Genomic DNA, 26,660 nt, shown 5'->3' with positions numbered 1-26,660 from the left:
TGAGGCAGCGGTGCCGGGCGGTCACGTGGAGCCCGTTCGCTTCCGGGTTCCCCGGGACCGGCCATGCTGCGGCTGGGCCCGCTCGCCGCTGCCGCCGGGCGCCTCCTGCCCGCCGGGCCCCGCTTGGGGTCGACGCGCGCCGCCAGGGGCTGGGTGACCCACTCTCGGGCCTGGCCGCCGGGGCCGGGGGGTGACCGCGGCCTCCTGTCCCGGCAGGTACGGGCGGTGACGGGCTCGGCCCACGGCGGCGGTCGGGGCCCGGTTCTGAAGACGCCCAAGGTAACAGCGGGGGAGCGGGGGCGGCGCCGGCGGTTACCGGGCGTTGTTCCCCCGTTGTCCCCGCCGCTGACGGCCGCTCTCCGTCCCGGGGCAGGGCACCCGCGACCACCCCCCGGCTCAGGCGGCGCTCCGGGACCGGCTCCTCGCCGCCGTGGTGGCCTGCTTCAAGCGGCACGGGGCGGCCGCCATCGACACCCCCGTGCTGGAGCTGCGGGTGAGGCGGCGCAGGGGGGGCCGCGGCGGGACCCTCTCTCTCCTTCGTGCGGGCGGTGACCCCCACCGGGGCTGCGGGAGAGCCCCCTCTGCCCCCCCCGCCCCCCGCTGTGGGGCGGTGGGACCCGCTACTCTGCCCCCCGCCCCGTGGGGCTCTGGGACCCCCCTTTGCTTCCCCATGGAGCTGAAGAAGGGGGGCTGGGGGACCCCTCTCTGCCCCCCCGCCATCCCTGGGGCTGTGGGCTCCTTCTCTGCTCCCCCCCGTGGGGCTGTGGGGTCCCCCCTTTTCCTGCGGGACTGGGGAGCACCTCCTTTCCTTGGGGGCAGGTGTGGGGCAGGGCTGGGGGATCCCCCCATGTGGGGCATGGTGGGGGGGGGCAGCCATGATAGTCCCTTGCGGGTCCCCGTTGTGTGGGGGGGACAGGGCTGTGGACCCTTCTTCTGCCCCAGGTTGGAGGGGGATGTGTGTCATGTCCCGTCCATCCTGCCCCACTCTCTGCTCAAGTTGTGGGGCTGAGGGGGGGCCTGGCTCTGTGCTCTATCCCTGCACCTCAGAGCCCGCCCCCCCCGGGTCCTTCTCCAGCCCCTTTGTCTCCCCGCAGGAGACTCTGACAGGGAAGTACGGGGAGGAGGCGAAGCTCATCTACGAGCTGCAGGATCAGGGAGGGGAGCTGCTGGCCCTGCGCTACGACCTGACCGTATCCTGCGCTGCCCTCGCTGAGGGGACGGTGGCACACCGAGGTCACTGCCACCTCCGCCTTGTTGGGTCACCCTTCATCGAATCACAGAATGGTTTGGGTGGGAAGGGACCTGTAAAGGCCACCTGGTCCAACCCCCTGCCATGGGCAGGGACATCTTCAACTAGAGCAGGTTGCTCAGGGCCCCGTCCAACCTGGCCTGGAATGTTTCCAGGGATGGGGCAGCCACAGCTTCTCTGGGCAAGCTGGCCCAGGGGCTCACCGCCCTCATCGTGAAAAAATTATTCCTTATATCTGGTCCAAATCTCCCCTCTTTTAGTTTAAAGTCATTGCCCCTTGTCCTATCACTACATGCCCTTGTCAAAAGTCCCTCCCTATCTTTCCTGGAGCCCCTTTAGGGACTGGAAGGGGCTCGAAGGTCTCCCCGGAGCCTTCTCTTTGCCAGGCTGAACACCCTCAACTCTCTCAGCCTGTCCTCACAGCAGAGGGGCTCCAGCCGTGGGTTCATCTCCGGGGCCTCCTCTGGCCCCAGCCTAACACCTCCGTGTCCTTCTGCTGTTGGTGCCCCAGAGCTGGAGGCAGCACTGCAGGGGGGTCTCCCCTGAGCGGAGCAGAGGGACAGAATCCCCCCCCCCTTCACCCTGCTGCCCACGCTGCTGGGGATCCAGCCCAGGATGCGGGGGGGCTTTCTGGGCTGCCAGTGCACATTGCCAGCTCACGTTGAGCTTCTCATCCACTAAGGCCCCCAAGTTCTTCTCAGCAGGGCTGCTCTGCATCCCTTCATCCCCCAGCCTGGATTTGTTCTTGGGATTGCCCCACCCCACGTGCAGGACTCTGCATTTGGCCTTGTTGAACCGCATGAGGTTTACAAGGGCCCACTCTCAAGCCTGTCCACATCCCTCTGGATGGCATCCCATCCCTCAGCTTGGTGTTGTCCAAGCTGTCTATGTTGTTGATGAAGATATTGAACAGTATGGCCCTGCCCTGCCTGCGGGTCCCATCGCCGTGACAGAAACCCCCTTCCCACCGAGCAGTGGACACCACTGCTGTCATTTGCATGACCCCACCTCAGACCACCCCACAGCCAGTCCAGGAGCTGCAGCAAAGCGGCCATTTTCTTCTGTGGACATGCATCAGTATGCTCCACTGTACTGGTTTTACCTCCTGCTGGTTAACAGTCCCCATGTCTGTGTGCTCCTGTCCTGCCCATCCCACCTTTCCAGTGTCTTTGTAGCTCTTCTGAGAGAGCAGCGGTGTTTGCTGCAGGTACAAAGCAGGTGTCCATCCTGGGCCTTCTCCATCTCCACATCTCACCAAGAAGCTCTCCACTTTAACGTCTCTATGACTCCCATATGTGGAATTGTCTCTGATTGCACCGTGAGAGGGCGAAATGACCTAGCAAAGGTCTGTGTGTGTGAGGCGTTGACATACTGTGGTTCAGAAGAAGGAGATGGAGGTGTCCTGGTGTTGGAAGACCTCAGTGTGGTTTCATCATACTCATCAGCCACAGTTGATGATCTCCCTAGAGATCAGGGAGCAGCTGGCAAAGCGGAAGGGGGACAGGGCGCTTTGAGGTTCAGGTTTCTGCAGCTCGGGGCATCTCCACGTTCCCGTCCTTAACTCCTCAGCCCCCCAGGTGCCCTTTGCTCGCTATTTGGCGATGAACAAGATCACCAACATGAAGCGCTACCATGTCGCTAAGGTCTACAGGCGGGACAACCCGGCCACGACCAGGGGCCGCTACAGGGAGTTCTACCAGTGCGTGAGTGTTGTGGTGGCTGCCGTGCGAGGGGACAAGACTGCTCAGGGTGGGAGGGCAGGGAGGACGTGTGGATTTTACCGGCTGGGTTGCCTTCAGCTGCTGTGGGGCCATGTGTGGTGCCTGGGGGTGCCAAAGCACCTCAGCTGTGCCAGGAGGCTCTGCCGTTTCTTCTGCCCCCAGGATTTTGACATCGCTGGGCAGTTCGACCCGATGATTCCTGACGCCGAGTGCCTGAAGATCGTGCACGAGATTCTGAGTGACCTGCAGCTCGGGGACTTTCTCATTAAGGTGAGATCAGACCTGAGTGGTTTTCACACTTCGGTGCCTTCCCTTCCTGTGGGATTGAGGTGCCGGTGAGAAGACACGAGGAAACACCAATAGCTGCAGCTTCCTGCACCCCTGGGGCAAGAAGAAGTGGTGGCGGGGGGAACTCCCCTGAGCTAAACGAGCCTCTCCCACCCCCAGGTCAATGACAGACGGATTTTGAATGGTGTGTTTGCCGTCTGCGGCATCCCAGAGAGCAAGTTCATAACTACGTGCTCTACTGTGGACAAGCTGGACAAGGTGAGCATTGTGCCCCTGGGGAGGGTGGATGTCTCGGGCTGAGCAGTGTCGTGGCTCTGCTCATCACGGAGAGGTTCACAGCAGCTACACCACCGGTGTTTGTAAAAGATTCGGGGAGCTCTTGTGCATAGTTAAGAATAAAGCCTAGCGTTTCCAGTGGTTTCTGTTAATAATTCCTGGGAGAGACGCGGATCACTAGTGAGATGGCTGACTGCTGTCTTCCTGTGCGTGTTGTGAATACGTGGGCTGGTGGAGACAGTGGGTGATGAGAGTGTCCTGCAGCAGCAGAGGCTCTTGTTTCCCCTCGCAGATACCATGGCAGGACGTGAAGAATGAGATGGTAGGAGAGAAGGGGCTCTCTCCCGAGGCTGCGGATCGCATTGGGGAGTATGTCCAGCTTCACGGTGAGCACTTGGGGGGTCAAGCCTTTAGCCTTGTCCTTCCAGGCCGGGCAGGGCCAGCGATGCAGGGGTGCGAGGCGCACACCCGGCCGGGCCCCTCATCGCGGCTGCTGCTGCACTGGCAGACCTGAGGCATCGCTTATTCCCACAGGTGGCCTGGACCTGATTGAGCGGCTTCTGCAGGACCCCAAGCTGTCCCAGAACAAGCTGGCCAAGGAGGGGCTGGGGGACATGAAGCTGCTGTTTGAATACCTGACCCTGTTTGGCATCACAGGGAAGGTGAGGAGGTGCGGAGGCAGGAGGGGGTGCTGCCTTCGTGGCCGGGCAGCCTGGGCCCCCCGCGAGTGCGCCCAGTGACGGGGTTCCCTCGTGTCCTACAGATCTCTTTCGACCTGAGCCTGGCGCGGGGTCTGGACTATTACACGGGGGTGATCTTTGAGGCTGTCCTGCTGCAGCAGGAGAACGACCACATGGAGGAGCCGGTCAGCGTTGGGAGCGTGGCTGGAGGCGGTCGCTACGACGGGCTGGTGGGGATGTTTGATCCCAAGGGACGGAAGGTGCCCTGTGTGGGGGTCAGCATTGGGATCGAGCGGATCTTCTCCATCCTAGAGCAGAGGGCGAAGGTAGGTGGTGCATGGCATGGGAAAGGGCTCTAAGAAGCCATCTATTGTTTACTACAGAGCTCTGCAGCTCCACGGTGTTCAAGACGAGAGGATTTGGGGGGAGAAGATGGATTCTCTCATGCCCGAATGTCCATGCATAGAAGATGGAGCCCTTTTCTGCAGCCCGTCAGGATGCAGGCGCGGGCAGCTGTAGGCAGCATTTCGTAGCAGACACCAAGGAAGCGTTAGAGACAGGCCCTGAGCTCTGTTCCTAGCTCTGAACTTTGTGCCCCAGTCACTTTGCTCTTGGCTCTTGCCTGTGAGTTTTTCTGTCCTGGGGATTGTGAAGTGATTAATTCGGTAACAGCTGTGGCACCCACTCTGTAATGAGCACCCTGGGAAAGCCTGTGAGGAAATTCATCAGTATGCATTTAGTTCTGAGCTTGTGATTCGTTGCAAGTGAGGCTGAAGCAATATGTTTGGACCTGAAGAATCAAAGGAGCCATCAGAAAGCCGTCCAGGTCCCATCCCGGGGGGAGGAAGGAAGGCCAAGGTCTCACGGGAAGAGCAACACGCGATTAAGTAGCTTGTCACAATGCAGATTCTGTGGGGGACTCATTAAATGTGTCCAGGTTGTCTTATCTGTGCACTCTGGAAGGTTAGCCTTGCTCAGTAACGTTCACTAAAGGGTGATAGTTAGCTTTTAAGTATGCTTGGTTTGGGGAGCTAAGTTAAGGCCTGAAGATAAGGTGAGGTGAGCTTGTTGTGAGCTGCAGATTCTCTCAGAGCCTGTCTGTCCCTGCAGGCTTCTGGGGAGAAAGTTCGAGCAACTGAGACAGAAGTGCTGGTGGCTACACCTCAGAAACAGTTACTCGCTGCGAGACTGAAGCTCATCTCCGAGCTGTGGGATGCAGGGATCAAGGTGAAGTAAGGACTCGGGCTTGGCGTTGGTATGGGTGAGGGAGGGGGGAGCCTGAAGGAAGCTGTAACACAGCAAGACCAACACCATTAGTTGTGTGTCTCTTCAAGATGCGGGCCTGACTGAGATCTAGCAGGCAGAGAAGGAGAACAGCTGAGAGTGCTAAAGGCAACCGCTTGCTGCAGGAATAATGAGTCAGTTTTCTGTGGGGTTTTGGCGCTGCCTGGTTTGCTCCAAGATTCATCAGAGCAATTTTTTTTCCCCTCCCTCCTAGGCAGAGATGTTCTACAAGAAGGATCCTAAACTGCTGAAGCAGCTGCAGTATTGCGAGGACACGGGGATCCCCCTTGCTGCCATTGTAGGAGAGCAAGAGCTGACAGATGGAGTCGTCAAGCTGCGAGATGTAGCAACAAGAGAGGAGGTGAGAATGTCTTTTTAGACCAGGTTTCAAAAGTGCTTCCAAAAATCTAGAGATTACTGAAAGGCTCTGGGTTTTCCCTCAGCGACATTGTTCCTTTGGGGAGCTGTCGCACAGATCTGTTGGGTGACTGCTCCAGAAAACCAGTCACAAACTACGTTGGTGCCCACAGCAAGTCCTTAGGGCCAGATCGAATGGTCTTCTGCTCAGGGTTCCACTGCTGCTACCTGCTCTCCTTTTGCTTTGTAGGTTGATATCCCAAGAGAAAAGCTTGTTGATGAGATCAGAAGAAGGCTGGAGCCCTAGGACTTCTCTGGCCAGAGCTGCTTGACTGAACTGTACAACTGGAACCCTCCAGCGCCCTTTGCTGTTCACTTCCTGCTGAAGTCGGTCATCTGAGGCTCATCTGCCTGGGCTAAGGCGGTGTCAACACACGACATCTGCTTGGAAAGGAGCCAAGCGGGTTTTAAAAGTTACGGACAGTGCAGTCACCGGGTTAACCTTCTGGTTAACTGCTCTGAAGGACGGGTCAAACTCACGGGTTCCTAATATTGCGGTACCTGTGACTGCGCAGCTGTTGCCGTCCGCCGTAGGCGGTCGTGGTGATGGCCCGGGCAGACATGGATTGTGGTGCTGCTCAAGCAGGATCAGGCCGAGCTCCAGAGCACGGGGGGGGCAATCTGTGGCGCGGTGGGCGCCTGCAGGCTCAGGATGTAGGGAGAGGGTGGAAACGAAAGGCCAGCCCTTACCCCTCTGAGGGCCAGACCCACCCGGACGGGCCCAGCCTGTGGGGAGCACGGGCCCCCTCAGGGAGGGACACAGCAGGGGGCTGGCTCCGGCTGGGGCGGCCGTGGAGGAGCTCTGTATTTTTTTTTTTTTTTTTATATATATATATTAAAAAAACCCAAACAAAACGCAAAAACCCACCCTCGGGCGTTTATTCGCGCTTCGCGGCGGCGCTGAGGCGAGGCGAGGCGCGGCACTGCGCGGGCGCGGGCCCGCTGCGCCGGCAACGGGCGGGGAGCGCGCAGTGCGCAGGCGCGGGGGCGGCGGGGGAGCGCGCAGTGCGCAGGCGCGGGCCGGCAATGGCGGACGAGGCGGCGGTGCGAGCCCAGGCGGAGGCGGTGCGGCGGCTCAAGCAGGATAAGGCCGATCCCGACGAGGTGCGACCGGCCCCGCGGGGCTTCGGGGCTTGCTGGGAATGGGGTGGTGGAGGAGGCCCGGTAGGACTGGGAGCGGGGTGCTGGGGATGCTGGGAGGGCCGGAGCCCCTCTGCTGTGGGGACAGGCTGAGAGAGCTGGGGGGGTTCAGCCTGGAGAAGAGAAGGCTCCGGGGAGACCGTAGAGCCTCTTCCAGCCCATAAAGGGGCTCCGGGAAAGCTGGGGAGGGACTCTGGATCAGGGAGGGAAGCCATGGGACGAAGGGGAAGGGTTTTAAACTGGAAGAGGGAAGATTGAGATGAGAGATGAGGAAGAAATTCTTTGCTGTGAGGGGGGTGAGCCCCTGGCCCAGGTTGCCCAGAGAAGCTGTGGACGCTCCATTCCTGGAAACATTCCAAGCCAGGTTGGACGGGGCTTGGAGCAACCTGGGCTGGTGGGAGGTGTCCCTGCCCAGGGCAGGGGGGTTGGAACTGGATGATCTTTAAGGTCCGTTCTAGCCCAAACCATTCAGTGATTCTGTCACTGGGAGAGGGGGAGCTGGCCTGGGGATGCTGGGATGGGGAAGAGGGGATCGGGGGGAACTGGGGTTGCTGGTGCTGGGCTGGAGGGGGGGCTGGTGAGGTGATTGGAGGGGGGTTGGGGTTGCTGGGTTTAGGGGGAGGGTGCTGTGGGGTACTGGGAGTACTGGTGTAGGTGTTGCTGGGCTACAGGTGGTGGCATTGGGAAGAGGAGTGTTGGGGAGGATGAGGGTCTGTGCTGGTGAACGGAGGGGCTAAGGTGCCCGGGGAGACTGGTGATACTGGTGTTGGATTGGAGAGAAGGATGCTTGGGGGTGTTAGGATTGGGAGGAGGGTGCCGGAGGTTGCCGATGCTGGGGTACGCGTAGCAGGAGCTGGTGGTGCTGGGCCTGGTGCGGAGGCTGGTAGGACGGGAGGTGTGGGAACCAGGGAGGCAGGTGCTGAGGGTGCTGGAGGTCGTGGGAGTCAGAGGGTGGTGGAGACATTGAGACTGGGGTGCTTGCAGCAGAAGTGGGGAGTACTGGAGAGGAGCAGGGAGTGCTCCTCTGGTTGCTGTGGGAGACAGCGAAGAGTGGATGTATTGAGGTTGAGGAGTCTGGGTGTACTGGGAATGCTGAGGCTGAAGGTATTGGGGAAGGACTGTGGGCTGGGCCTGGCAAGTAGGCTTACCCCCAGTTCCCTCCTTGTTCTTTCGCCAGATTGCGAAGGAGGTGGCAAAACTGCTGGAGATGAAGGCGCAGCTTGGGGGAGATGAGGGGAAACACAAGTTTGTGCTCAAGACCCCAAAGGTAACTTCCCCCAGTGCACGCGCTCGCGTGTCTCTCTGTATGCACGACCTACTCCCCTGCGCGCGCACAGCACCCCCCACGCACCTGCGTGTGCAGAATCTCAGCACAGACTTGCCTGTAGTTCTCCTTTCTGTTTCCCTTTTCACTTCTAGCAGCAGGGAAGAGGGGGGCGAAAACATCCCTGACAGCATCCAGCCCAGATACCCTACTAACTTAAAGACTTCTTGGTGCTTCTGTGACAAGCCACCCACTAGCTGGTGTGGTCAGGAAATTAAATTCCTTTTTGGTTAAGCTTTATCGTAGCTGCCCAGTGTAAGAGGGCTCATATCTGGTTGGATTGCGCTATTTGAAGTAAGGTCATGACTTGCATCGCCCTGATGAGTTAAGGGCTAGGACTCTTGAGCTTTTGTAGCGCTGACCCCACTAGTGCCTGCAGATGTTTGCTCTTGTGGATCGAGGATCCTCAGGCAGGTCCTGTTCCCTGTTAACCTGGATGGAGCTGCTGGTAGGTTGGGTGAGCACAGAGTGCCGCGAAGCGCAGCTCCGCTGCTGCAAGGCTCATTGCAGGGGAACTGCAAAGCATAAACCAGCCAAAAAAACCCAGATGCCTGGCGGTGTTTGCCAGAAATGTTCAGCACCTGTTGAAATGTGAGGAGCAAGAGAGCTCTTGTGGCTTTTGGTCTTGCCTTTGTCCGTGGAAGTGGGTAATCCCATTTACTGAGCAGGTCTGGCCAGCCGCTGACGTTTTTGTGTCTTCCTGCAGAAGGACCCTTCCTTCAGGCATAGCTTTTCAGTCCCCTGGCCCCTGAAAATAACGTCCATAATGCAGTTTATGCTGAAGTTTTTTGTAACCTGAATGTTTTGTCGCTATCAGCTGACCAAAGACCAACTGCACTTCCATGCTGCGGTGTGGAGACAGTTATGAATGTTGCTCACAAATACAACAGGTTATGCTAATGCCACTGACTTAGGAAATGCCTCAAACCTGTCTCCCTTGTCCATTTCCTTTATTGTATGCTTTGGTAAATGTAATTGTGATGTGTGACCTGGAAAGTGGAAGGGTATTTTACTGTTTAAAGGTGTGGAGAGAGGATTTTGCAGCTCTGTGAGTGCCAGGGAAACGCAGCTTGGGTTTCCAGCCTGTCTCAGCCACGTCAGTGTACTGCTGAGAGCTGCTCTTCGCTCTGCGACCTGCAGGTGGGGTGTTGCGAAGTGCCTGCTCTCTCTGCTTCCTCCTGCCTTGCTGCTGGTCACTAGAAAAGGAAAGAGGGAGGTCTCGTTCATTAACAGTGATTTATGTTACGCCTAAAGGTGGTCATCGAAGTAATTCGGTGACCCTTAACAGCAAAGAAATTAAAAGGGAGCGCATCCCAGTGAACAGTAGCTGGGCACTTTGCAGGTATCACACTCTGAAAAGATGATTTCTCTCTATGTGTGTTTGGAAATTGGAGAACTGCTGGTTGTTTCACGGCTTCAAAGTGTGTCTGTCCTCTGATTCCACCGCTCAGGGTGGCTTGTCGTGCAAGCGTCTGGCTAATAACATTTGATTTGGAGCTGTGGACAGCTATCATCCTTGGAAGTTCTGAACTCTCCCAAGTGTTGGATCTGCATCAGCTCCTTTGTTTCCTGCATGGTGAAACTCCTGAACTGGATTTAGCTCTGCAGACCATGGCATGTCTGAGCTGTGTCCTGATGTTTTCCAGTATTCTTTGGTGCTGCTTTTTACCAGCTCTCCCGATATCTAGTGTCCTGACCTGGTCTCTCTGGCTTTGTTAGCAGTATGATGGCTTCTTCACGTCACCTCTGACATCTATCTCTGCCGCATGCCTCTAACCTAGTGTGTCGTTTGCTCTTCTTTTCCTTGTCTCACCCCAGGGCACGCGGGACTACAGCCCCAAGCAAATGGCCATTCGCGAGAGAGTCTTCAATGCGATCATCACCTGCTTCAAGCGCCATGGAGCAGAAGTCATTGATACTCCAGTGTTTGAGCTGAAGGTGAGCGAGGACACAGCAAGTTGGCTGAGCTGATAAGGATCCTGCAGTCAAGGCTTGCGATGCGTTGAGGGCTGAGTTATCTTCTTCCATCTCCTAGGTGTCCTCCCTTTCTCTCCTTGTTTTCTGTGTGCTCTAGGGCTGATCCCCTGTCACTGAAGATGCTGTTTGTTCGTGTGTCCTTTTGTTGTAGGAGACGCTGACGGGGAAATACGGTGAAGACTCGAAGCTCATCTACGATCTGAAAGATCAAGGAGGAGAGCTGCTGTCCCTGCGCTATGACCTGACAGTATCCTGCCACAGCCAGTGCTGAGGGGTCTTGTCATCCCCTTTTGGGGAACCGCTGTCCAGAGGGCCAGGGACATGCCCTTGGCTCTGACTGCATGCCGACTGGCAGTGTGGTTCAGTGGGTGCAGAACCCTTGCTCGGTTATTTACTGTATGTTGCTTCTGTTTGGCAACGTAATGCTTGTATGTGGAGGGAAGGAAGATCCGTATTGAGTGGGGTTTCTCCTACAGCAGGGTGCCCAGACTAGGCTGCTGTGCTACACGGCCCACGTGAGACCGGGATCCAACCTGAGATGGTGCTGGAAGATGCCTGTAGGGACCCTAAATGGCAGCACGCGTGGGCTGTGTCTCGGACAGTTGTGGAGGCCCTGAGAAGCTGCGGCAAGTCCAGCTGTCTCTTAGGAGTCGCTTTGCTCCACGCGTGCGCACCACACCATGCTGGGTGTTGGGGAGATAGTGAGGACGTAGTACTGCCTGTGACTGATAACTGGGTGGGGTGATCCCTCCCTGTTCCCATCCTTAACCCTACCATCTCAGGTGCCCTTCGCTCGCTATTTGGCGATGAACAAGATCACCAACATCAAGCGCTATCACATCGCTAAGGTCTACAGGCGGGACAATCCGGCCATGACCAGGGGCCGCTACAGGGAGTTCTACCAGTGTGTGAGTTTGGCCATTGACAGGGACAGTGCTGAGCGGGGCTGTAGCTTGGGCAGCGCTCGTGGGGATGTAGCACCATAATAACTTAGGACCAAAGGCTGTGTTACCCTGCAGCGGCCTTCCCTGTGGCTGTGGAAAGCTCAGGAGGATCCACTGATATTTTCCTTGTGTGGCCTTATGGGTGTGAAAATCAGCTGGAGAGTGAGGACTATGGCTGGGACACGGGGTGCTGGTGTATCAGGGAACTTTGCAATACAGCCCCCAGGTGCCCCAGGTACCTGGCCTGCTTCCCGCTGTGGAGGAGAGCAGCTCCTTGCTCCATCCCACAGTGCTTGCCAGCCTGGTGGAGGGGAAGAATTTCCTTCTGATCCCAAATCTGGCAACAGTTGAACTCCTGGGTGTGTTAGCAGGACACATGAACCAGGCAAGCGACCCAGCCGTAGCATATGCTGCTTCTGTCTCGGGCTTAGTCAATCTTTATTTCAAAGGAAGGGAAAAACCCAGAGGCCAAATTACAGAACAGGTAAGAAAGCAATTTCCTTTGTGGCTTTCTCAGACGAGCGTGGTAGCCCCGAGGAAGGGCTTTGTTCCACTGTACTAACACAGTCCCCAGGGCCTCATATTGCAAATTCTTGTTTGAGAATCTTCCTGTTTCATCATACAGCCCCTGTGCATACCTTCCAGATCCAGCTTGGTGAATTCCTGTTTCCAGATAACTTGGGGTCTTTGCCTGCTGTCTCATCCGAAAGAACGTTCCAAGATTTCGCTGCTAGGATAGCTAGAAATAGTCTTCTAATAGCCAGGATAAACTTACTTGTGTCTGATAGTTTACTTCTCCCTGTGCCAGCGCAGCTCTTTAAATGGTAGCTGTCCTCCCTTGATATGGATTCTTCCCCATTCCCAAATAAACCACGTAAATCAAGCTCTGATACCGTCTCTCCCTGGAGATGCTTTGCTCAGCATAGTAGCTTTGCATCTTTTCTTAAATACGATACACCAGTCTTTGGTTGGGTTTTTTCAGTGAGATTTCACCTGTACCAGGCACAGTGGTGTAGCAGCACTTTCCTGGCTGTACCAGACCTCACCCAACTTCCACAGGGATTGCATCAGCCTTTCTTGCACTCGGCTGGTTGGGGATTAACTGATGTGACTTTATCTCTTTCCTCCTCCATTGCCCGAATTTATTTTGGAAGCCTGGTGAAGTTGAAAGGTACCCATTTAATTAAAATTATTCTTGTACTCAAAATATCATTGAGGACTTTGCATTTGGGGATTCATAAATGAGTCGAGTAAGAGGTCTCTTGTTGCTGTGGTGTTTTATTTCTCTCTGAGCGTTGATGTTGTCTTTGCTGTTTTCCAGTCACGGGGTACCAGCCTATTAAAACATCTTGCTGTTGTGCTTTAGTTCTACGTGCTAGTTCATCTGGTAATCTCTGGTGGAGACCACTCAGGCGTTCTGATTTCTTTTTCTGTCTTGGCGGTTGAAACTGGTTTTGCCTCAGTTGAGATTGCTTCTGTTGTTTTCTTCCCCTGATCATTAACTTGATCAGCATGTGTATGAAAAAAAAAGAATATCCTAAGAATCAAGTTGAAACATGTGGCATTTAGGTCATACCAAATAATAGGTAGTTTTCTCCTCCCCTTACTGGTTCCTTTGTTCTATTTATTTAGTGACGATGATCTCTCTGCTGTCTCCTTTTTGTTGTTTTTCAAGTACCTCTGTTTTCAAAGCACATCACAGAGTAAACTGCTGTGTCAGAGGCAGGGAGGAGGTCACACACCTCCAGGAGCAGAAAGCAGGGAGAAGCAGAACGGCTTCTCGCAAACTGTCTGCGCTGCCCACCACACAGTATACAAACTCCTTGCAGTGTGGCGGACACAAGACCACTGTTGCCTTTGATGAAAAAGGGTCATAACCCACATCTTGTCCCCTCTGGATCCTACTGGGGAGGGCTCGTGCTCCCTTACACCCGTTTCTGTTGCTTTTTGTAAACAAACTGCTGTTAACAGCAGAGTTGAAGCTGTGTTGCTGCAGTCATGCCAGTGGTCCTGAATTGCTCACTGCCTTTTCCTGTGCCCCCAGGATTTTGACATCGCTGGCCAGTTTGACCCGATGATTCCCGATGCTGAGTGCCTGAAGATTGTGCATGAGATCCTGAGTGATCTGCAGCTTGGGGACTTTCTCATTAAGGTGAGACCGGGCAGGTTTCTCTTTGCCACGGTGGGAAGCAGTGGTTGTTGTTCCTGTAGTTTTACGCAGTGGCACCTGTTCCCACTCTAACACCTGTTTCAGAAGTTATAGTTCATCTTTCCTCTCTGCCTCCTTGGGGTGTATATGCTAAAAGGCTGGACCTCAGGTCAGACTTGCCTCTAGCTGGGAATGCACGGAGGTTTCCTGAGGCTGCAGTTAGCAGACTTCTCTCTAGCGCTACCCACAGTCCCCTGCAAAACCAACCGGCAGCCAACTAACCAACCAGGTGATTCTCATATTTACTGCCTGCAGTAAAGCACAGGTTCTGGCCCAGGATCGCTGCCTCGTCCCAGCTCCCAGTGCCAAAAAAATCCTAAATGACATCTGCTCAGTGTGTGCTGCGCTGTCTGCAGACTCCTGCCTTCCCACCAAGTCCTTTCTGGGGTTGAGGCCTCCTCCAGAAGAAGAGTTGTGCCCTACTGTAGGCTGAGCTTGCGATTTGCTTCAAAACACCTCTGTTATCGTGGTGTGGCAGCAAAAGGTGCAGGTCCGGCAGGAAAGGGAAGGGTGTAGGAGAGCAAGGGGTAGGAGTGCCTGGTGTACAGGAGGGAGGTGGGACCTCTGAGAGGGTCATCGCTGGGCTCTGCAGGGGAGGTGAGCAGTGCGGGCTGGGTGTTGCGCTCCGATGTGCAGCCCCCACTGGGTAGGGGGGCAGTTACCTGCCCTTGAACCTGTCTGGGGGGAGGTGAAGAGCTGAGCACAGGAACTGCCTGTCCAGCTACTGTGTGCTTGGGCAGTGGTGAAAGCGGATGCCTTTGAGGATGAGAAGGCACCTCTGCAACGGGGAACAGCGGAGTGACCTGCCTGCAGTTATTCTTGTCTTCCATGAATCATTCTCCGGTTCATGTTGATGCCGGAGGATTGCAAACTCCCGAGCATTCTTTGTTTCTGTCTAATTTAATTGGAGATGTTCTCACGACCCATGGAAAGGTTGAATCTGGCTAAGCCTTTGCTCTCAATGACCTACTATTACAGAGCATAATTAAACTATGCTGTAAAAATAAAAAAAAAATCCTTAGCGGGTTTTAACATAATCGGATGTCTCCCTTTGTTCTTCCATTGAGAGGGCAGGGTAACGCATTGAATTCATCTCCTTAGTCCGTGGTCTGTTCCTGAGCTGGTTTTACCTGTCCACATGACTCATGGGCCCCATTGGTTTTTCTTCTCTGTTGAGTGGAGGTGTCTGTGGCTCTAGAAGGAGAATGTGGTAGCTCTGCCCAGGCTTGGTAGGAGTCAGTTGTGTTAGCTGGCCTGCTGTGGGCAGAGAGGCAGCTTAGCTCCCCAGGAATGGGAGAGAGACTTAAAACTAGAGAGGAGAGAAACTGGACACAGCTGAAGCATCTGTTTGCGTTCATAGTTACTGACTTGCTCCCTCTCTCCCAGGTCAACGATCGGCGCATCCTTGATGGGATGTTTGCAGTTTGCGGTGTCCCAGACAGCAAGTTCCGAACGATCTGCTCCAGCGTTGACAAACTGGATAAGGTACGGGCTGGAGCCCTGGGCTGCAACTGCCGCTGCTGGAGTTTCAGTGAGTCTCTGTCCTTCTGGGCTGCTCTTACCACGGTCCATGAGAACTGGCTGGAAAATGCTGATAAACATCGAGTTCTCCCCGTTCTCTGGAGGGGAGGCATGCAGGGCACAGGAAAACTGGGTCCTATGCTTTCTTCTCCGATGCTTCTCTCTATCCCACGTAGTCCTGACAAATGGAAAGGAGGGAGGGAAAAATGCTCTGCATATGGTAGGTTCAACATCCCAGACCTTTAGCCTTCTTAAGATGCTGCTGCTTATGAACCAGGGTCATGAAAACCTGCCCCCAGACTGGGCCAGGGCATTGAAAAGCCTTTTCAACTGCATTAGGTTCAGTCAGGTGGTGCACGGAGTCACAGTCGTGTCCTGGATAGAACAGCTCAGACTGGAAGGGATCTTGAAAGATCATCCGGTGCACCCTTTACTAAAATTTTAGACGTCAGTTGCAAGGCGAGCGTGACATAAACGGTAAATCTCGGTGGTAATGCAGGAGTAGAGAAGTGCAATCCTAAGTGACAGTCTCTAATCGCAGTCTGTGAGGCAGTTAGCTTGCGGGTGACAGGGCCGAGTTAAATGGAAATCCAAAGGTGAGTAGGCTGCCAGAGCGGTTGTGTTGTCCAGGACCCTATTCATAAACACCGTCCTGCAAGTTGGTGCTATTATTGATCGGCGATGCGATGTCTGACATCCCGGCTGAGGACACGGAGTCTGCAGCATGTGCACGTTACTGGCCAGGCTGTTTCAGCATGATCAGGGCACCGCTGGACACTGTGTGCCTCTGGCTGCTCGAGGGACCCTCGAGAGATGATGAGGAGCAGGGAGACAGCAAAGAGAAGTGAGGTGGACGTGTACGGATGAGGTTTCTGTATTTTACCTGGAAGTGAAGAAAAGGATTTGGAGTGAGAAGGAGTAAGAGATCAGAAACACAGACTTGAAAAATAATCCCAGCAGCATGTTCCTGTCTCCTGGGCAAGGGAAGGCCGGTCTGTTCGGTGTTGTGCTGCACTCTGTGCCCCCCCAGCATGTCTTCACACTCTTGTGTGGCTGCCATCAGTGCCAGCATGTTTTTTCTAGGAACAGGGCTCCTTGGGGCTGGCCTGGAGCGTGCAGCATTCTAGCAGGGTGGACGCGGTCACAGGGACATCATGTGTGTCGCGTCTCCTGCTCACCCCACTCACACCTCTGCTGATCTGGGCACGTAGCACGGGTACTTTTATAAAAACATGCTGTGTGTAGACATCGCTGTTCGTGTGGCTGGCTTAGGTTTGGTGTGACGCAGGACGGCCCCCTCTGTGTGCAGCTGTGCCTGTAAGACACAAGGCAGGAGGGACCCACAAGTTTCTGCTGAGGAAGCTGCCTCGAGCACCGGCTGCTGTGAAGGTCTCTAAGGGATCTGGGGCCTTGTGCGGCCCTTTGGGAGGAGGGAAAGGTGTCCGTGTAGGTACAGCTTTTTATTTGCAGCTGATTGTCTTGACTGTAGGCCCTAGTCAGGTATAAAGATGCTGGAGATCGGTCTATAAATGTGTATACAGTCTTCTGCTAATAGCTAAGGGAGAGGAATCTTAAAATGAAGTGCAATCTAAAACCTCCGTTTTCTTGGCTCAGGATCCGAAGCCGAATTTGGAGGTGAATTTCTGTGTGTGTTCAAAGTCACGTGGGGGACGCTGTGGGCTGACTGCTTAAAGGCTGACGGCTCCTAACCTTCCTGCGAAACCCTGTTAAACAACGCAGCCTCATATCCTGTCTCCTGCGTTCGCTTTGCTTTGTTCAAGGATGAACTGCATTTTCCCTCGGAGGCCTCATCTGACGGTCAAATCAAGTCAACTAGAGGAAGGCTCACTTAAAGTCTTGTTAGAGCAGGGAGATCTATTTGCAAAGGCATGACCAAAGTGTAGGTTTGGGGGCTGTGTGCGCGTGGAAGAGCAATAGGAAGGGAGGACTGGGCTTCTTTAGAATGGGATCATTTCCTTGTTTTCATACCGAAATGCTGTGATTTAACCCTGTGCAGCCGGATGTGATCAAGACTCCGGTTCTCTTTGACCGTTTGGTCAGTGGGAAAACTGGGCATGTTCTGCTTAGTGGCTTTTGCACCACCCAGCCATCTCCTCGCACCTTTCCAGGTGGTAGGCATGACCAGTAACCCTTTTTTGTTTTCGTATTTACGACTAAGTACCTAAACCGGGAAACCACAGCAGCAAGACATCTCGCGAACTCAGTGCATGTTCGATTCTGGCCAGAAATCAAAGCCAAAGTATTTGACCTGGGGCTTGAAGTTCTTGGCCAGCTTTGCTGACTGCAGGGTTGGGATACAGACTACGCAGAGGTATAAGAAATGGAGTTATGACCGTACGACCATGCTCTGAGAGCATTTGATCTGCTGCTTCTCTCATGCACCTCTTAACCATGCTGACACTGATGAGATTCTGCCATGTAAAGATCTGTTGAGGGCAGATATGTCTGTTCGTCTGTACTGGGCAGGGCCACCGGGGACCTTCCCCAGGAGAGAACACATCCCTGGAGCAGTGGCTGATGTTCTTCTCTCTCCTTGCAGATGCCGTGGGAAGAAGTGAGGAGTGAGATGGTAGGAGAGAAGGGGCTCTCTCCCGAGGCTGCGGATCGCATTGGGGAGTATGTCCAGCTTCACGGTGAGCACTTGGGGGGTCAAGCCTTTAGCCTTGTCCTTCCAGGCCAGGCAGGGCCAGCGATGCAGGGGTGCAAGGCACACACCCGGCTGGCCGGGCCCCTCATCGCGGGTGCTGCTGCAGTGGCAGACCTGAGGCATGGCTTGTTCCCACAGGTGGCCTGGACCTGATTGAGCGGCTTCTGCAGGACCCCAAGCTGTCCCAGAACAAGCTGGCCAAGGAGGGGCTGGGGGACATGAAGCTGCTGTTTGAGTACCTGACCCTGTTTGGCATCACAGGGAAGGTGAGGAGGTGCGGAGGCAGGAGGGGGTGCTGCCTTCGTGGCCGGGCAGCCTGGGCCCCCCGCGAGTGCGCCCAGTGACGGGGTTCCCTCGTGTCCTACAGATCTCTTTCGACCTGAGCCTGGCGCGGGGTCTGGACTATTACACGGGGGTGATCTTTGAGGCTGTCCTGCTGCAGCAGGAGAACGACCACGTGGAGGAGCCGGTCAGCGTTGGGAGCGTGGCTGGAGGCGGTCGCTACGACGGGCTGGTGGGGATGTTTGATCCCAAGGGACGGAAGGTGCCCTGCGTGGGGGTCAGCATTGGGATCGAGCGGATCTTCTCCATCCTAGAGCAGAGGGTGGAGGTAGGTGCCTTTGGTGCTCAATTAAGCATGGAGAAAGAGCAAGGATTTACATCCCCCCTGTGTACCCCCAGTCCAGCAGATGCCGAAGTGAGCTGAGCCTTCCTTGCTGCAGTTTCTGATGGAGAAACCAGCCAGGCCTCTGCTGTGCTCTGCAGCAGGAGTCTGAACCAGGATGTGATCTCCTGTTTTCTCTGGCTTGGGAGGTGATCTGTGGGGCTTTCACTGCAGCCCTTGGAGGCAGCTTGTTCGGCTGCAGCTGGTGGGGGCACTTCAATCCTCAGCAGTACCGGGTTCCCAGGTCAGGCGCCTTAGTGTTCCCCACTGCATTAGGCATCCGTGTGACCCCCACCTCCTCCTGGGCAAGCTGGCACTGCTCTGCAGGGAGACAGCAGCCTCCCACGTCTACTCATCCTGCCCAAGGCAGAGACCAGACAGGGATCGGATGTCCCAGGGTAGGGAGCGCAGTGCCTCTGGGGGTTTTCCGGTTACCTTTTCCCTCCTCCCCCCTCCACAAGGTTGCTGTAGCAGCGTGTTGTCCTCCATCCCAATCAATGGGTGTCAAGTAGGTCTTTGCAGGCTCCCAAAACACCGCCACACGTTTCCCTCCCCCAGAGATGTGTTGTGAGGAGTTCTCTCTCGGCAGCCAGACACAACCGGGATTTCTAAGTGGAAACTGAATTATTCCCCCACCACCTACAGTCCTGGCCGGGTTTGTTCCTCTGCAGGTGACCTTTTAAAGGATTCTCCCTTCAGCGAAAGCAGCGGCTGGAAAATGCCACTTTGAGTATCTAGCACCTGCCCCGGGAGCAGGTGGCTCCTGACAGCACCGCAGCATCTCAGCTCGCCGCTGTTAAATCTCAGCCATAGTTAGAGTAACCCTGGAGAGCAGGCAGCTGCCTCTGTCCTGCCTCTGCCGGGCTCGCTGCTCCTGAGCTGCTCCGAGCAGGTCTCTGGGAGGCCCCTGGGTGTGGAGGAGCCGTCTCTAGGCAGAAGCTGGCAGGGAAGTTGCTCTCTCTCAGGAGGGCAGCTGTGTTAAGCCCCTATCCTGGAACAACCGCAGAAGATGAGATTCTGCTCCAGGATGGGGGTCTGTGGGGCCTCCCCGACTCTCCTGAGTTCCTGCTGTTTATCCCACTGAGCCTAATCCCCTTCACTGCTAAATTCATGGGCCTGGGGTGGGGATCCGTCCTGCTCTCTCGTATCTCTGTATGTCCGTGGCATCTTTTGAGTCTTGTCCATTTTCTAGGCCTCTGAGGAAAAGATCAGGACAACGGAGACACAGGTGCTGGTGGCCTCCGCCCAAAAGAAGCTCCTTGAAGAGCGGCTGAAGCTCATCTCCGAGCTGTGGGATGCCGGAATCAAGGTATGAGCAGGTGATGGCCAAGTCAGGAGCTGCCTGGTCCGCTCTCTGTGGCCAGGAGGAGCCTGGGCTGGTTTCGGCAGGCGGAAGGCACGCTGTGTGGCAGGGCCCTGCTGCAGGCAGAGTCCTTTGATGGGGGAGCAGAGGAGAATGTCTGGGCGCTCTGCGGGGCTCCTGACCCTGCAGGGACACCGCAGGGGTCAGCCCTGCTCTGACACGGACTAGAGCTAACGGCCCGGGGTTTTCCCAGGATAAGCAGTGTCCTGTCAGTACCTTTGAGCTGTGTTGTGTTACTCGTCGGCTGTAATGCCCGGCCTTTTCCATTAGCCCATCTTCTCCCCTACCCTCACCAGACGGCAATTCGCAGACTGGCCCAGCAGTGCCTGGTTTGAGAGGGAGCAGAGCAGCGGGCCGGTGCCGACTGTGACGTTACGCTCTCGCCCTCTCCCAGGCGGAAGTGCTGTACAAGAAGAACCCCAAGCTGCTGAATCAGCTGCAGTACTGCGAGGAGACGGGCATCCCCCTCGTTGCCATCGTGGGTGAGCAGGAGCTCAAGGATGGAGTCGTCAAGCTGCGGGTCGTGGCAACCAGGGAGGAGGTGAGGCCCGTTGGTGGCTTGGCGTGAGGGGGGTGGCTAGCTGACCCTCCAGCTCAGGCCAGACCCAGCCGTACCCCTCGGGTTGTACGCGGCGAGGTGGCTTTGCTGCCCCACATTTTGGGTGTGGTGCCCAAAGGGGACATCAGAGGAGTAAGGTGCTTCCACTCGACGTGACCAGCCTCCAGGGCTTAGCAAAGCTGCTGCGGCAGAAGGTGGGGCGAGGGGCAGGCTCTCCACACGCAGCAGGCAGGGGGGCACCAGCCAGGGCGGGCAGGCTGGAGGTGAGGCCTGTGGGCTGGTGGTGGTGACCTTGTGGGGGCACCTTTGGAGACTGGGGGAGTTGAGTTTCCTCAGCCCCTCTTGACTTGCTGTGGAGCACGTGCCCTGGTGTCATTTTGCCACCGAGCCCCCTATAACAGGTTCTCAGGAGCTTATACATCAGCTTCATTAGATTTTTTTTCAAGCACTGACTGGTCTCTCCAGGAATTTCTGCGGCACCCCACGGTCCCGTTCCTCGCCCCGTGCAGTTTCCTGGAGCTGTAGAGCACTGCTGTCTCCAACTCTGGAGAGTCTCCCATTGCGTGGCCTCCTTGAACTCCCAGATATTCCTCAGTTCTGGAGCCTGGAGGGAAACGCAATGGGCTGTATGACTGCTCTGCTTTCCATCCGGGGCATGGGACCATCGCCTGTCTCCGTCTCAACAAGCGGGACCGTTGCTGATCTGTGTCACTGGTCTTGGCTTTGGAACCAGTAGGGAAGACTGGGAAGAGCGTTGATATCGCAGTGGTTGGGCAGGAGAGGGCTCGGTGGGGCTGCAGAGGGACTGGTGACAGCACCACGGCGTCATCTCCCGAGACGCAGGGCCACGAAAAGCGGGTGGGGGACATCGCTCTGGGACCAGAGAAGGTCACGGTACGTCAAGCCGCTTGTGTTGTATTGAAGCAACCTTGTGCTCCCCTGTGTAGGTCAACGTTCGCAGGGAGAGCCTGGTGGAGGAGATCAGGATGCGAACGAGCCAGCCTTAAACCCCTGCGGGACACGTCGGCTGGTTTGTTGGATTCTGGCTGACACATTTCCTCCTGTAAATGCCTTCCACCAGGCCACGTGGCAGCGGGTGCGGGGTCGGGGTGGGGGGGGCCTTTGAAAGCTGTATTTATTCTTGTCTCGTGCCCTCGCTTTCCCGGCGGGAGCAGAGAGGCTGCACTGACTCCTACCATGTGCCCCGACCCTCGAGTATGTCACTGGAAAGATGTTTTCAAGTGTCTCTGGTGAGTGCCACGGCGGCGGTGACACGCGGAGCCCTGTGCTGGCAGCAGACCCCGGGGTCTTGGCTGCAGCTTCTTGTCCCCGTCGCTTTGAATCAGCATCCCGCCCCGTCTCTCCGCTCCGGCCGCGGGGAGGTGACCTTAATCCCGAGCGAAATGTAAAGGCGCTGCTCCCGGAAACGTAATAAACCTGTCGCTCCCACTCCGTGGCTCCTTGTCCCTCGCTTTGCGCTCGGGGCGAGGACTGACGTACCTGCCTCGCTGGCCTTTTTAAATGTCGCATTTTTAAATCGTGGTTGTGTCTCCAGCTGCCACGCTCCCTCCTTGCCTCCGCATCCCCTGCAAAGCTCCCCCTGAGCCTGGGTGGGCTCTCCCTGCCCCGGTCCCGGGTGGAACGAGGGGGGGGCTTCGGGGGTGCCCTCGCTGCTGTCCCCCCCCCATCTCGCTCGCCATCCTGTCCCCCCCCAAAACCGCCTCGTTTTTCCTAAATCCACGGGTTCTTCGCGTGGAATTGCCGGGGGAGCGGAAGGCGGGGATGGGGCGGGGGGTGGTCGCTGCTCCGGCCCCTCCCGGGGCGGAGCGGGGCCGGGGGCGGAGCGGGAGCCGTGGAACTTTCCAGATCGCGGTCGGGGCGGCGAGGAGGAGCGGGGCGAGCGGCGGCCATGGAGGCGGAGGTGGGCGGCAGCGGGGTGGGGGGAGCCCCGGTGCGAGGCACGGCTCACGGCGGGGCGGGGAGGGGGGGGGGGGGCGGAGCTGGTGTCTCTCGGGGAGTCCCCGGTGCCATCCCCGGCCCGGGACCCCCCCGCGGTGGGCTGGTGGCCACGGTGGCCCGGGGAGTGAGGATGAGCGCCCCCCCCCCACCCCGGCCCTGCTCGGCCGGGGGTTGCCGGGGAGGGGCCGGGTCCCGTCTGGCCCCGGAGCCCCGGGACCCCGCTCCGTAGCGGGGGGAGAGGAGGTGCCCGGTGCCGGCACCCAAGAGCCGGGCAGGAGGGTTTGCGGTGGCCCGTCTGCGTCCTCTCAGCAGAGGTTTCTCCCAAATGGGTCCCCGCCTGCATCCAAAGGTGTTTTCCAGTCTTCGGGAAAGAGGAAACCTCTTGGAGGTGCCACCAGCTGGGGATGCACCTGGAGATGCACCAGAGGAGGGTGCAGCCAGGCTGCACTAAGCCTGAGCTCGGGTTAATCCCACCCAGCGTACGGTTTCAGAGGCCCTAATGAGACTTTGCAGTACTTGAATGAGCTACAACCTCATGGTGTTGCCAAACATGTGGCTCCAGATCTTCCTTGAAACCTGAGGAGGTGCTGGTAGAAGACGGCTGTCTGTCTTGGGGTCCTAGCCCACCTGGGGTCTCATGATGTGATGGGTCGCCTTGGCTCTGTGCTCCAGCCCCCTCTTGCAGCGCCAGCACGGCTGCCTGTGTCTTGGCTTTCCAAGCCCTCGCAGGCATCCCCAGAGGAACCGTTGGCGTCCTTCTGCTCTACCAAAGTTGCTGGACTCAGTCATGTGGAGCAGGCTTGGACTGTGAGCAGGGTAGTCCTTTGGATGTGCAGTGTTGAGAGGCTCCTCAGGTTTCCTGAGGCCAGAGAGGTTCAGCATTTGCTCCTCCGTGTGCTGGCTGCTGCTGGGCCCTGCAGTTGCTTCATGGGGTTGGGTTGCTCCCAGTTGGGAGGTTGCTTCTCTTTGCCCAGAGAAGTGCCAACGTCACCTCCCTCCTCAGATGTGGACCAACAGCATCAACCAGGCCAATAAGATGGCGCTGCTTACCTGGACAAAAGAAACCGGCATCGACCTGGTGCAGGTCAATGGGCAGAGGCGATACGGTGCCCCCCCCCCAGGTAGGTGAGAAGAGCATCTCGGCGCCATGGTGCCCTGGGAGCATGGCACGTAGGGTGCCCGTCGGGCACGGAGGCAAGGTGGGTCTCACCCACGGCCACCATGTCTCTTGTGTGCCTGCAGGCTGGGTGGGCGACCCACCGCCAGCTGGCACAGAGGTGTTCATTGGGAAGCTGCCGCAGGACATGTACGAGAACGTGTTGATCCCGCTCTTCCAGAGCGTGGGGAAGCTCTACGAGTTTCGCCTCATGATGACCTTCAGTGGGCTCAACCGGGGCTTTGCCTACGCCAAGTACAGCAACCGGCGCGGCGCCAAGGAGGCCATTGCTGCCTTCAACAACTACGAGGTGCAGCAGGGCTGCGCCATCGTGGTCTGCAGGAGCACAGAGAAGTGCGAGCTGAGCATGGACGGCCTGGCCGCCTCGGTGAGCCGGCGGGAGCTGGAGGCCGTGCTGCGGCAGGTCACGGAGGGATTCCTCAGCATCACCCTGTATGCCAGCCCCTGCCAAAAACGGGCCCAGCTTGCTGTGCTGAGGTACAGCTCGCACCGGGCTGCTGCCATGGCCAAGAAGACCCTGATGGAGGGTAAGTGGGAGGCCTGGGTGCTGCTTGGGCTGGTCTTCCCGGTGTCCCTAAGGACTGATCCCAGCTCCACGCTCAACTGCGGGGTGACTTCAGGCTTGAGACATCCCGTGTTCTCTCCCTGTTGTCCCCTGGGAGGCCATCTGTCCTCAGTGGGGCTGATCTCCAGCAGTCCTTGTGCAGACCTGGTGGCGGTGGGGTGAAGGGGCTGCTGGAGGTCTTCAGGCACTGCCTGCTCAGAACAGGAGCATCACCAGTACCAGTCCAGGGCAGACAGAGCTTTGGCCAAGTTATTAAATCCTCCCGATGGAGATGCCCTACCCCTCAGTGCCCCGTCCCGTGGTTGCACTACCCTCTGATGGGATGCATTTCCTAGACATCCAGCTGGAACCTCCAAAGTCCTGATTTGTACTTGTTTCTGCCCCGGCTGAGAAGCATTTGGCTTTGACATCTTTTGCTCCTGTTCCTAAAGGCAGGCGGCCCCTAAAATCCCCAGAGCTTTGGCAGCCCCAAGCCCACCTCGGTGGCAAGAGGAGCTGGAGAAGCTCCAGGTGGTGGAGGCGGAGGGGTGGTGGAGGCAGGGGAAGGATGCTGTGGGTCAGTGCCGCGCCACCCGCGGGGATCGCTGTGCCACATGCTGGGGGGCGGGATGGGGTGATGCCGGAGGGCTGGCGCCTGAGCATCTCCTGTCGGTCTCTCCTAGGGAGCACAAGGCTCAGCGGGTTGGAGGTAAGGGTGGACTGGCTGAACCCCAGTCTGAAGCAGAAGCTGCAGTCGGGCAAGGAGAAGCCGCCGTCCAGCTGGGTGCAAGGGGGCAAGCGCCTGGGGGTCCCCAAGCCAGCGCCCCTGCCCCCGGTGCTGCGCGACGCGCTGGACCGCCTGAACGCCCTGTGCCAGAGGCGGTACCTGGGCGCCCCCCTCTTCCTCACCAAGTGCATCCAGGCGAACCCCAACGGGTGGCTGATGTTCTGGTGCCGGGTGGTGATCCCGGGGTGCCCGGTGCCTTTCAGTGGGTTCACGTGGGTCCGTCTGGCTGGACCAGGCAGGAGCGGCCATGAGGAGGCGAAGGTGGCGGTGGCTCTGCAGGTTCTCCGGCTGCTAGGTGAGTCCTTGCAGGGCGTCCGTGCCAACCCCCTGCCTTTCCCAAAGTCTTGGAGCTTCTCCTGGGAGCGTGGAGCGGCGGTACGTCTGGGGTTGGGGGGGGAACCCAGCCTGGCAGGGCTGAATCACTGTCACCCCCCGCCCCCCCCCACCGCCAGTGTGGCCCCGGTGGCTCTGAGCTCCGGGTGGGATTCCTGGTTGGAAGCGGAGGAGACAAGGGGAGGGGGTTTTGGGGTGCTGCTCCCCGCAGCACCGCGCAGAGCCCCATGCTGTCCTCTCCGCTGCAGGGTGCCCGCTGACGTAGCCAGCCCTTCTGCCCCAGCCACGAGTTGAACCTCAACCGCAGGAGCGGCGCGCGAGCCCCGCTGGGGACCCGGGCCTGTTCCAGCTTTGCTTTGAGTTTGTTTGGGTTTGTTTCGAGAGCCGGCTCTGGAGGATGGGGCTGCTGGCCTGGTCCGTGACAGCTGCCCTGTCCCCGGCTGGCCTTTGGGGACGGTTCTGTTTTTCGGGGGCGTAGCCGAGTTTGGCTTCTTTTAAGTTGGTTTGTGTTGTTCTTCTGTGGTGGAGGGGCCCCAGCGCAGGTCTTGGGAGAAGAAGCAGCTCCTTGGAGAGTGCTGGTGTTGCCGAGGGGACCTCGGGGCTGGCCTGGGCTCACCAGGGGATGGTGCATGGCCACATCTGCCATGCCTGGTCCTTGAGGAATGGCCTCCAGTGAGAACAGGGCCATACGCGGGGACAGTCTTGGTGAGCAGGGGATGTCCCATGGGGTGGTGGAGCTGCTTTTTAACGAGGGGAGTGTCTGCAGGTGCTGGGAGGTGCAGGGCTGTTTGTGCTGTGGGGCAGCAGCCGAGGGTTACCGGCTGCCTATGAATGATTCCGGGGGCCCAGGAGGTCCGGCTGCGTGCTGTTCACTTGGTATTAAAGTAGCCTGGAAAGCACCGGCTGTGTCATGTCATGTTTTGCTACTGCGTCCTCAGCTCCCTGCCCGGCCAGCACCATCTCAGCGCATCCATCCATCCATCATCTCATCTCTCCATCCGCACCAGGAAGCCTGTGTTCTCCAAGCTTCTCACCGGGGTCTTCTTGAGTGCCTTCTGGTGTGGGCCCAGGCTCCTCCGAGCACCTCTTGATGAGCCCTCAGAGGTCTTTGACTGCCTTTGGGTGCAACTCTGGGCCATCGTAGCACCTTTCTGCTCTCCTCTGGGGCCTCTGAGTGCCTTTGAGCATGCCAGGTGGTCTACGAGTGGTTTCCAAGTGTGTTTCAGGGCACACTTGGGTGCCTGAAGTACAGAGCTCTTCTCGTCCCTTCTGTGCAAAGGTCCCTCAGTGGCCTCCAGCGCCTTTTTGTGCTCACCAGTGTCCCCACATTTTGGACCACGAGGGTCAAGGGGCTCTACCGAGGTGAAATTCTGGTGGCAGACAGGGTGGAGGCAGTTGTGAGGTAGACACTCCATGGGGCACATCAGAGCTGAGGAAGTTGAAGAAGCTGAAGGGAACGAGCAGAGCTGATGTCCCAAGGCTACCAAGGCTAGCCCTAGTGGATGCCCCAAGGCTACCACAGCCAAGGCTGGAGCATCTTACCTTGAAGATGTTTATGTGCAGGTGATGATGGCAC

The 26,660-nt window shown here is 57.4% G+C and overlaps 3 protein-coding genes across 4 annotated transcripts; all 3 read left to right on the top strand.

Annotated features, from left to right (window-relative positions):
• The first annotated feature begins 10 nt into the window (after nt 1–10).
• On the top strand, nt 11–6,765 carry LOC134521957 (histidine--tRNA ligase, cytoplasmic-like). Of its 2 annotated transcripts, XM_063349111.1 has the most exons (12): nt 13–279; nt 374–493; nt 1,095–1,190; nt 2,827–2,952; nt 3,133–3,240; nt 3,418–3,516; nt 3,827–3,920; nt 4,069–4,196; nt 4,298–4,540; nt 5,325–5,441; nt 5,713–5,859; nt 6,106–6,765. In XM_063349111.1, exons 1-12 carry the CDS (start codon nt 64–66, stop codon nt 6,160–6,162), a joined length of 1,551 nt encoding a protein of 516 aa, XP_063205181.1. In that variant the 5' UTR covers nt 13–63; the 3' UTR covers nt 6,163–6,765. The 2 variants fall into 2 exon arrangements, with proteins under 2 accessions (XP_063205178.1, XP_063205181.1); XM_063349108.1 differs by having other exon boundaries at nt 11–493; nt 2,819–2,952.
• A 136-nt stretch (nt 6,766–6,901) lies between these two features.
• On the top strand, nt 6,902–21,733 carry HARS1 (histidyl-tRNA synthetase 1). Its single transcript, XM_063349241.1, has 13 exons — nt 6,902–7,019; nt 8,233–8,322; nt 10,198–10,317; nt 10,508–10,603; nt 11,139–11,264; nt 13,345–13,452; nt 14,896–14,994; nt 17,591–17,684; nt 17,837–17,964; nt 18,066–18,308; nt 19,555–19,671; nt 20,120–20,266; nt 21,232–21,733. Exons 1-13 carry the CDS (start codon nt 6,942–6,944, stop codon nt 21,289–21,291), a joined length of 1,506 nt encoding a protein of 501 aa, XP_063205311.1. The 5' UTR covers nt 6,902–6,941; the 3' UTR covers nt 21,292–21,733.
• Nucleotides 21,734–22,103: 370 nt separating this feature from the next.
• DND1 (DND microRNA-mediated repression inhibitor 1) lies at nt 22,104–25,355 on the top strand. Its single transcript, XM_063349077.1, is given in 6 exon segments — nt 22,104–22,205; nt 23,247–23,364; nt 23,486–23,947; nt 24,648–25,136; nt 25,139–25,180; nt 25,183–25,355. Coding segments are annotated over 6 exon segments (1,164 nt in total). The 5' UTR covers nt 22,104–22,193; the 3' UTR covers nt 25,224–25,355.
• The last annotated feature ends 1,305 nt before the right edge of the window (nt 25,356–26,660 follow it).

The sequence above is a fragment of the Chroicocephalus ridibundus genome, chromosome 11 (assembly GCF_963924245.1).
Source record: "Chroicocephalus ridibundus chromosome 11, bChrRid1.1, whole genome shotgun sequence".
In the NCBI taxonomy this organism is placed as follows: domain Eukaryota; kingdom Metazoa; phylum Chordata; class Aves; order Charadriiformes; family Laridae; genus Chroicocephalus; species Chroicocephalus ridibundus.
The sequence above is the reverse complement of the archived record's forward strand: the minus strand, read 5'-3'. Positions and strand labels throughout refer to the sequence as shown.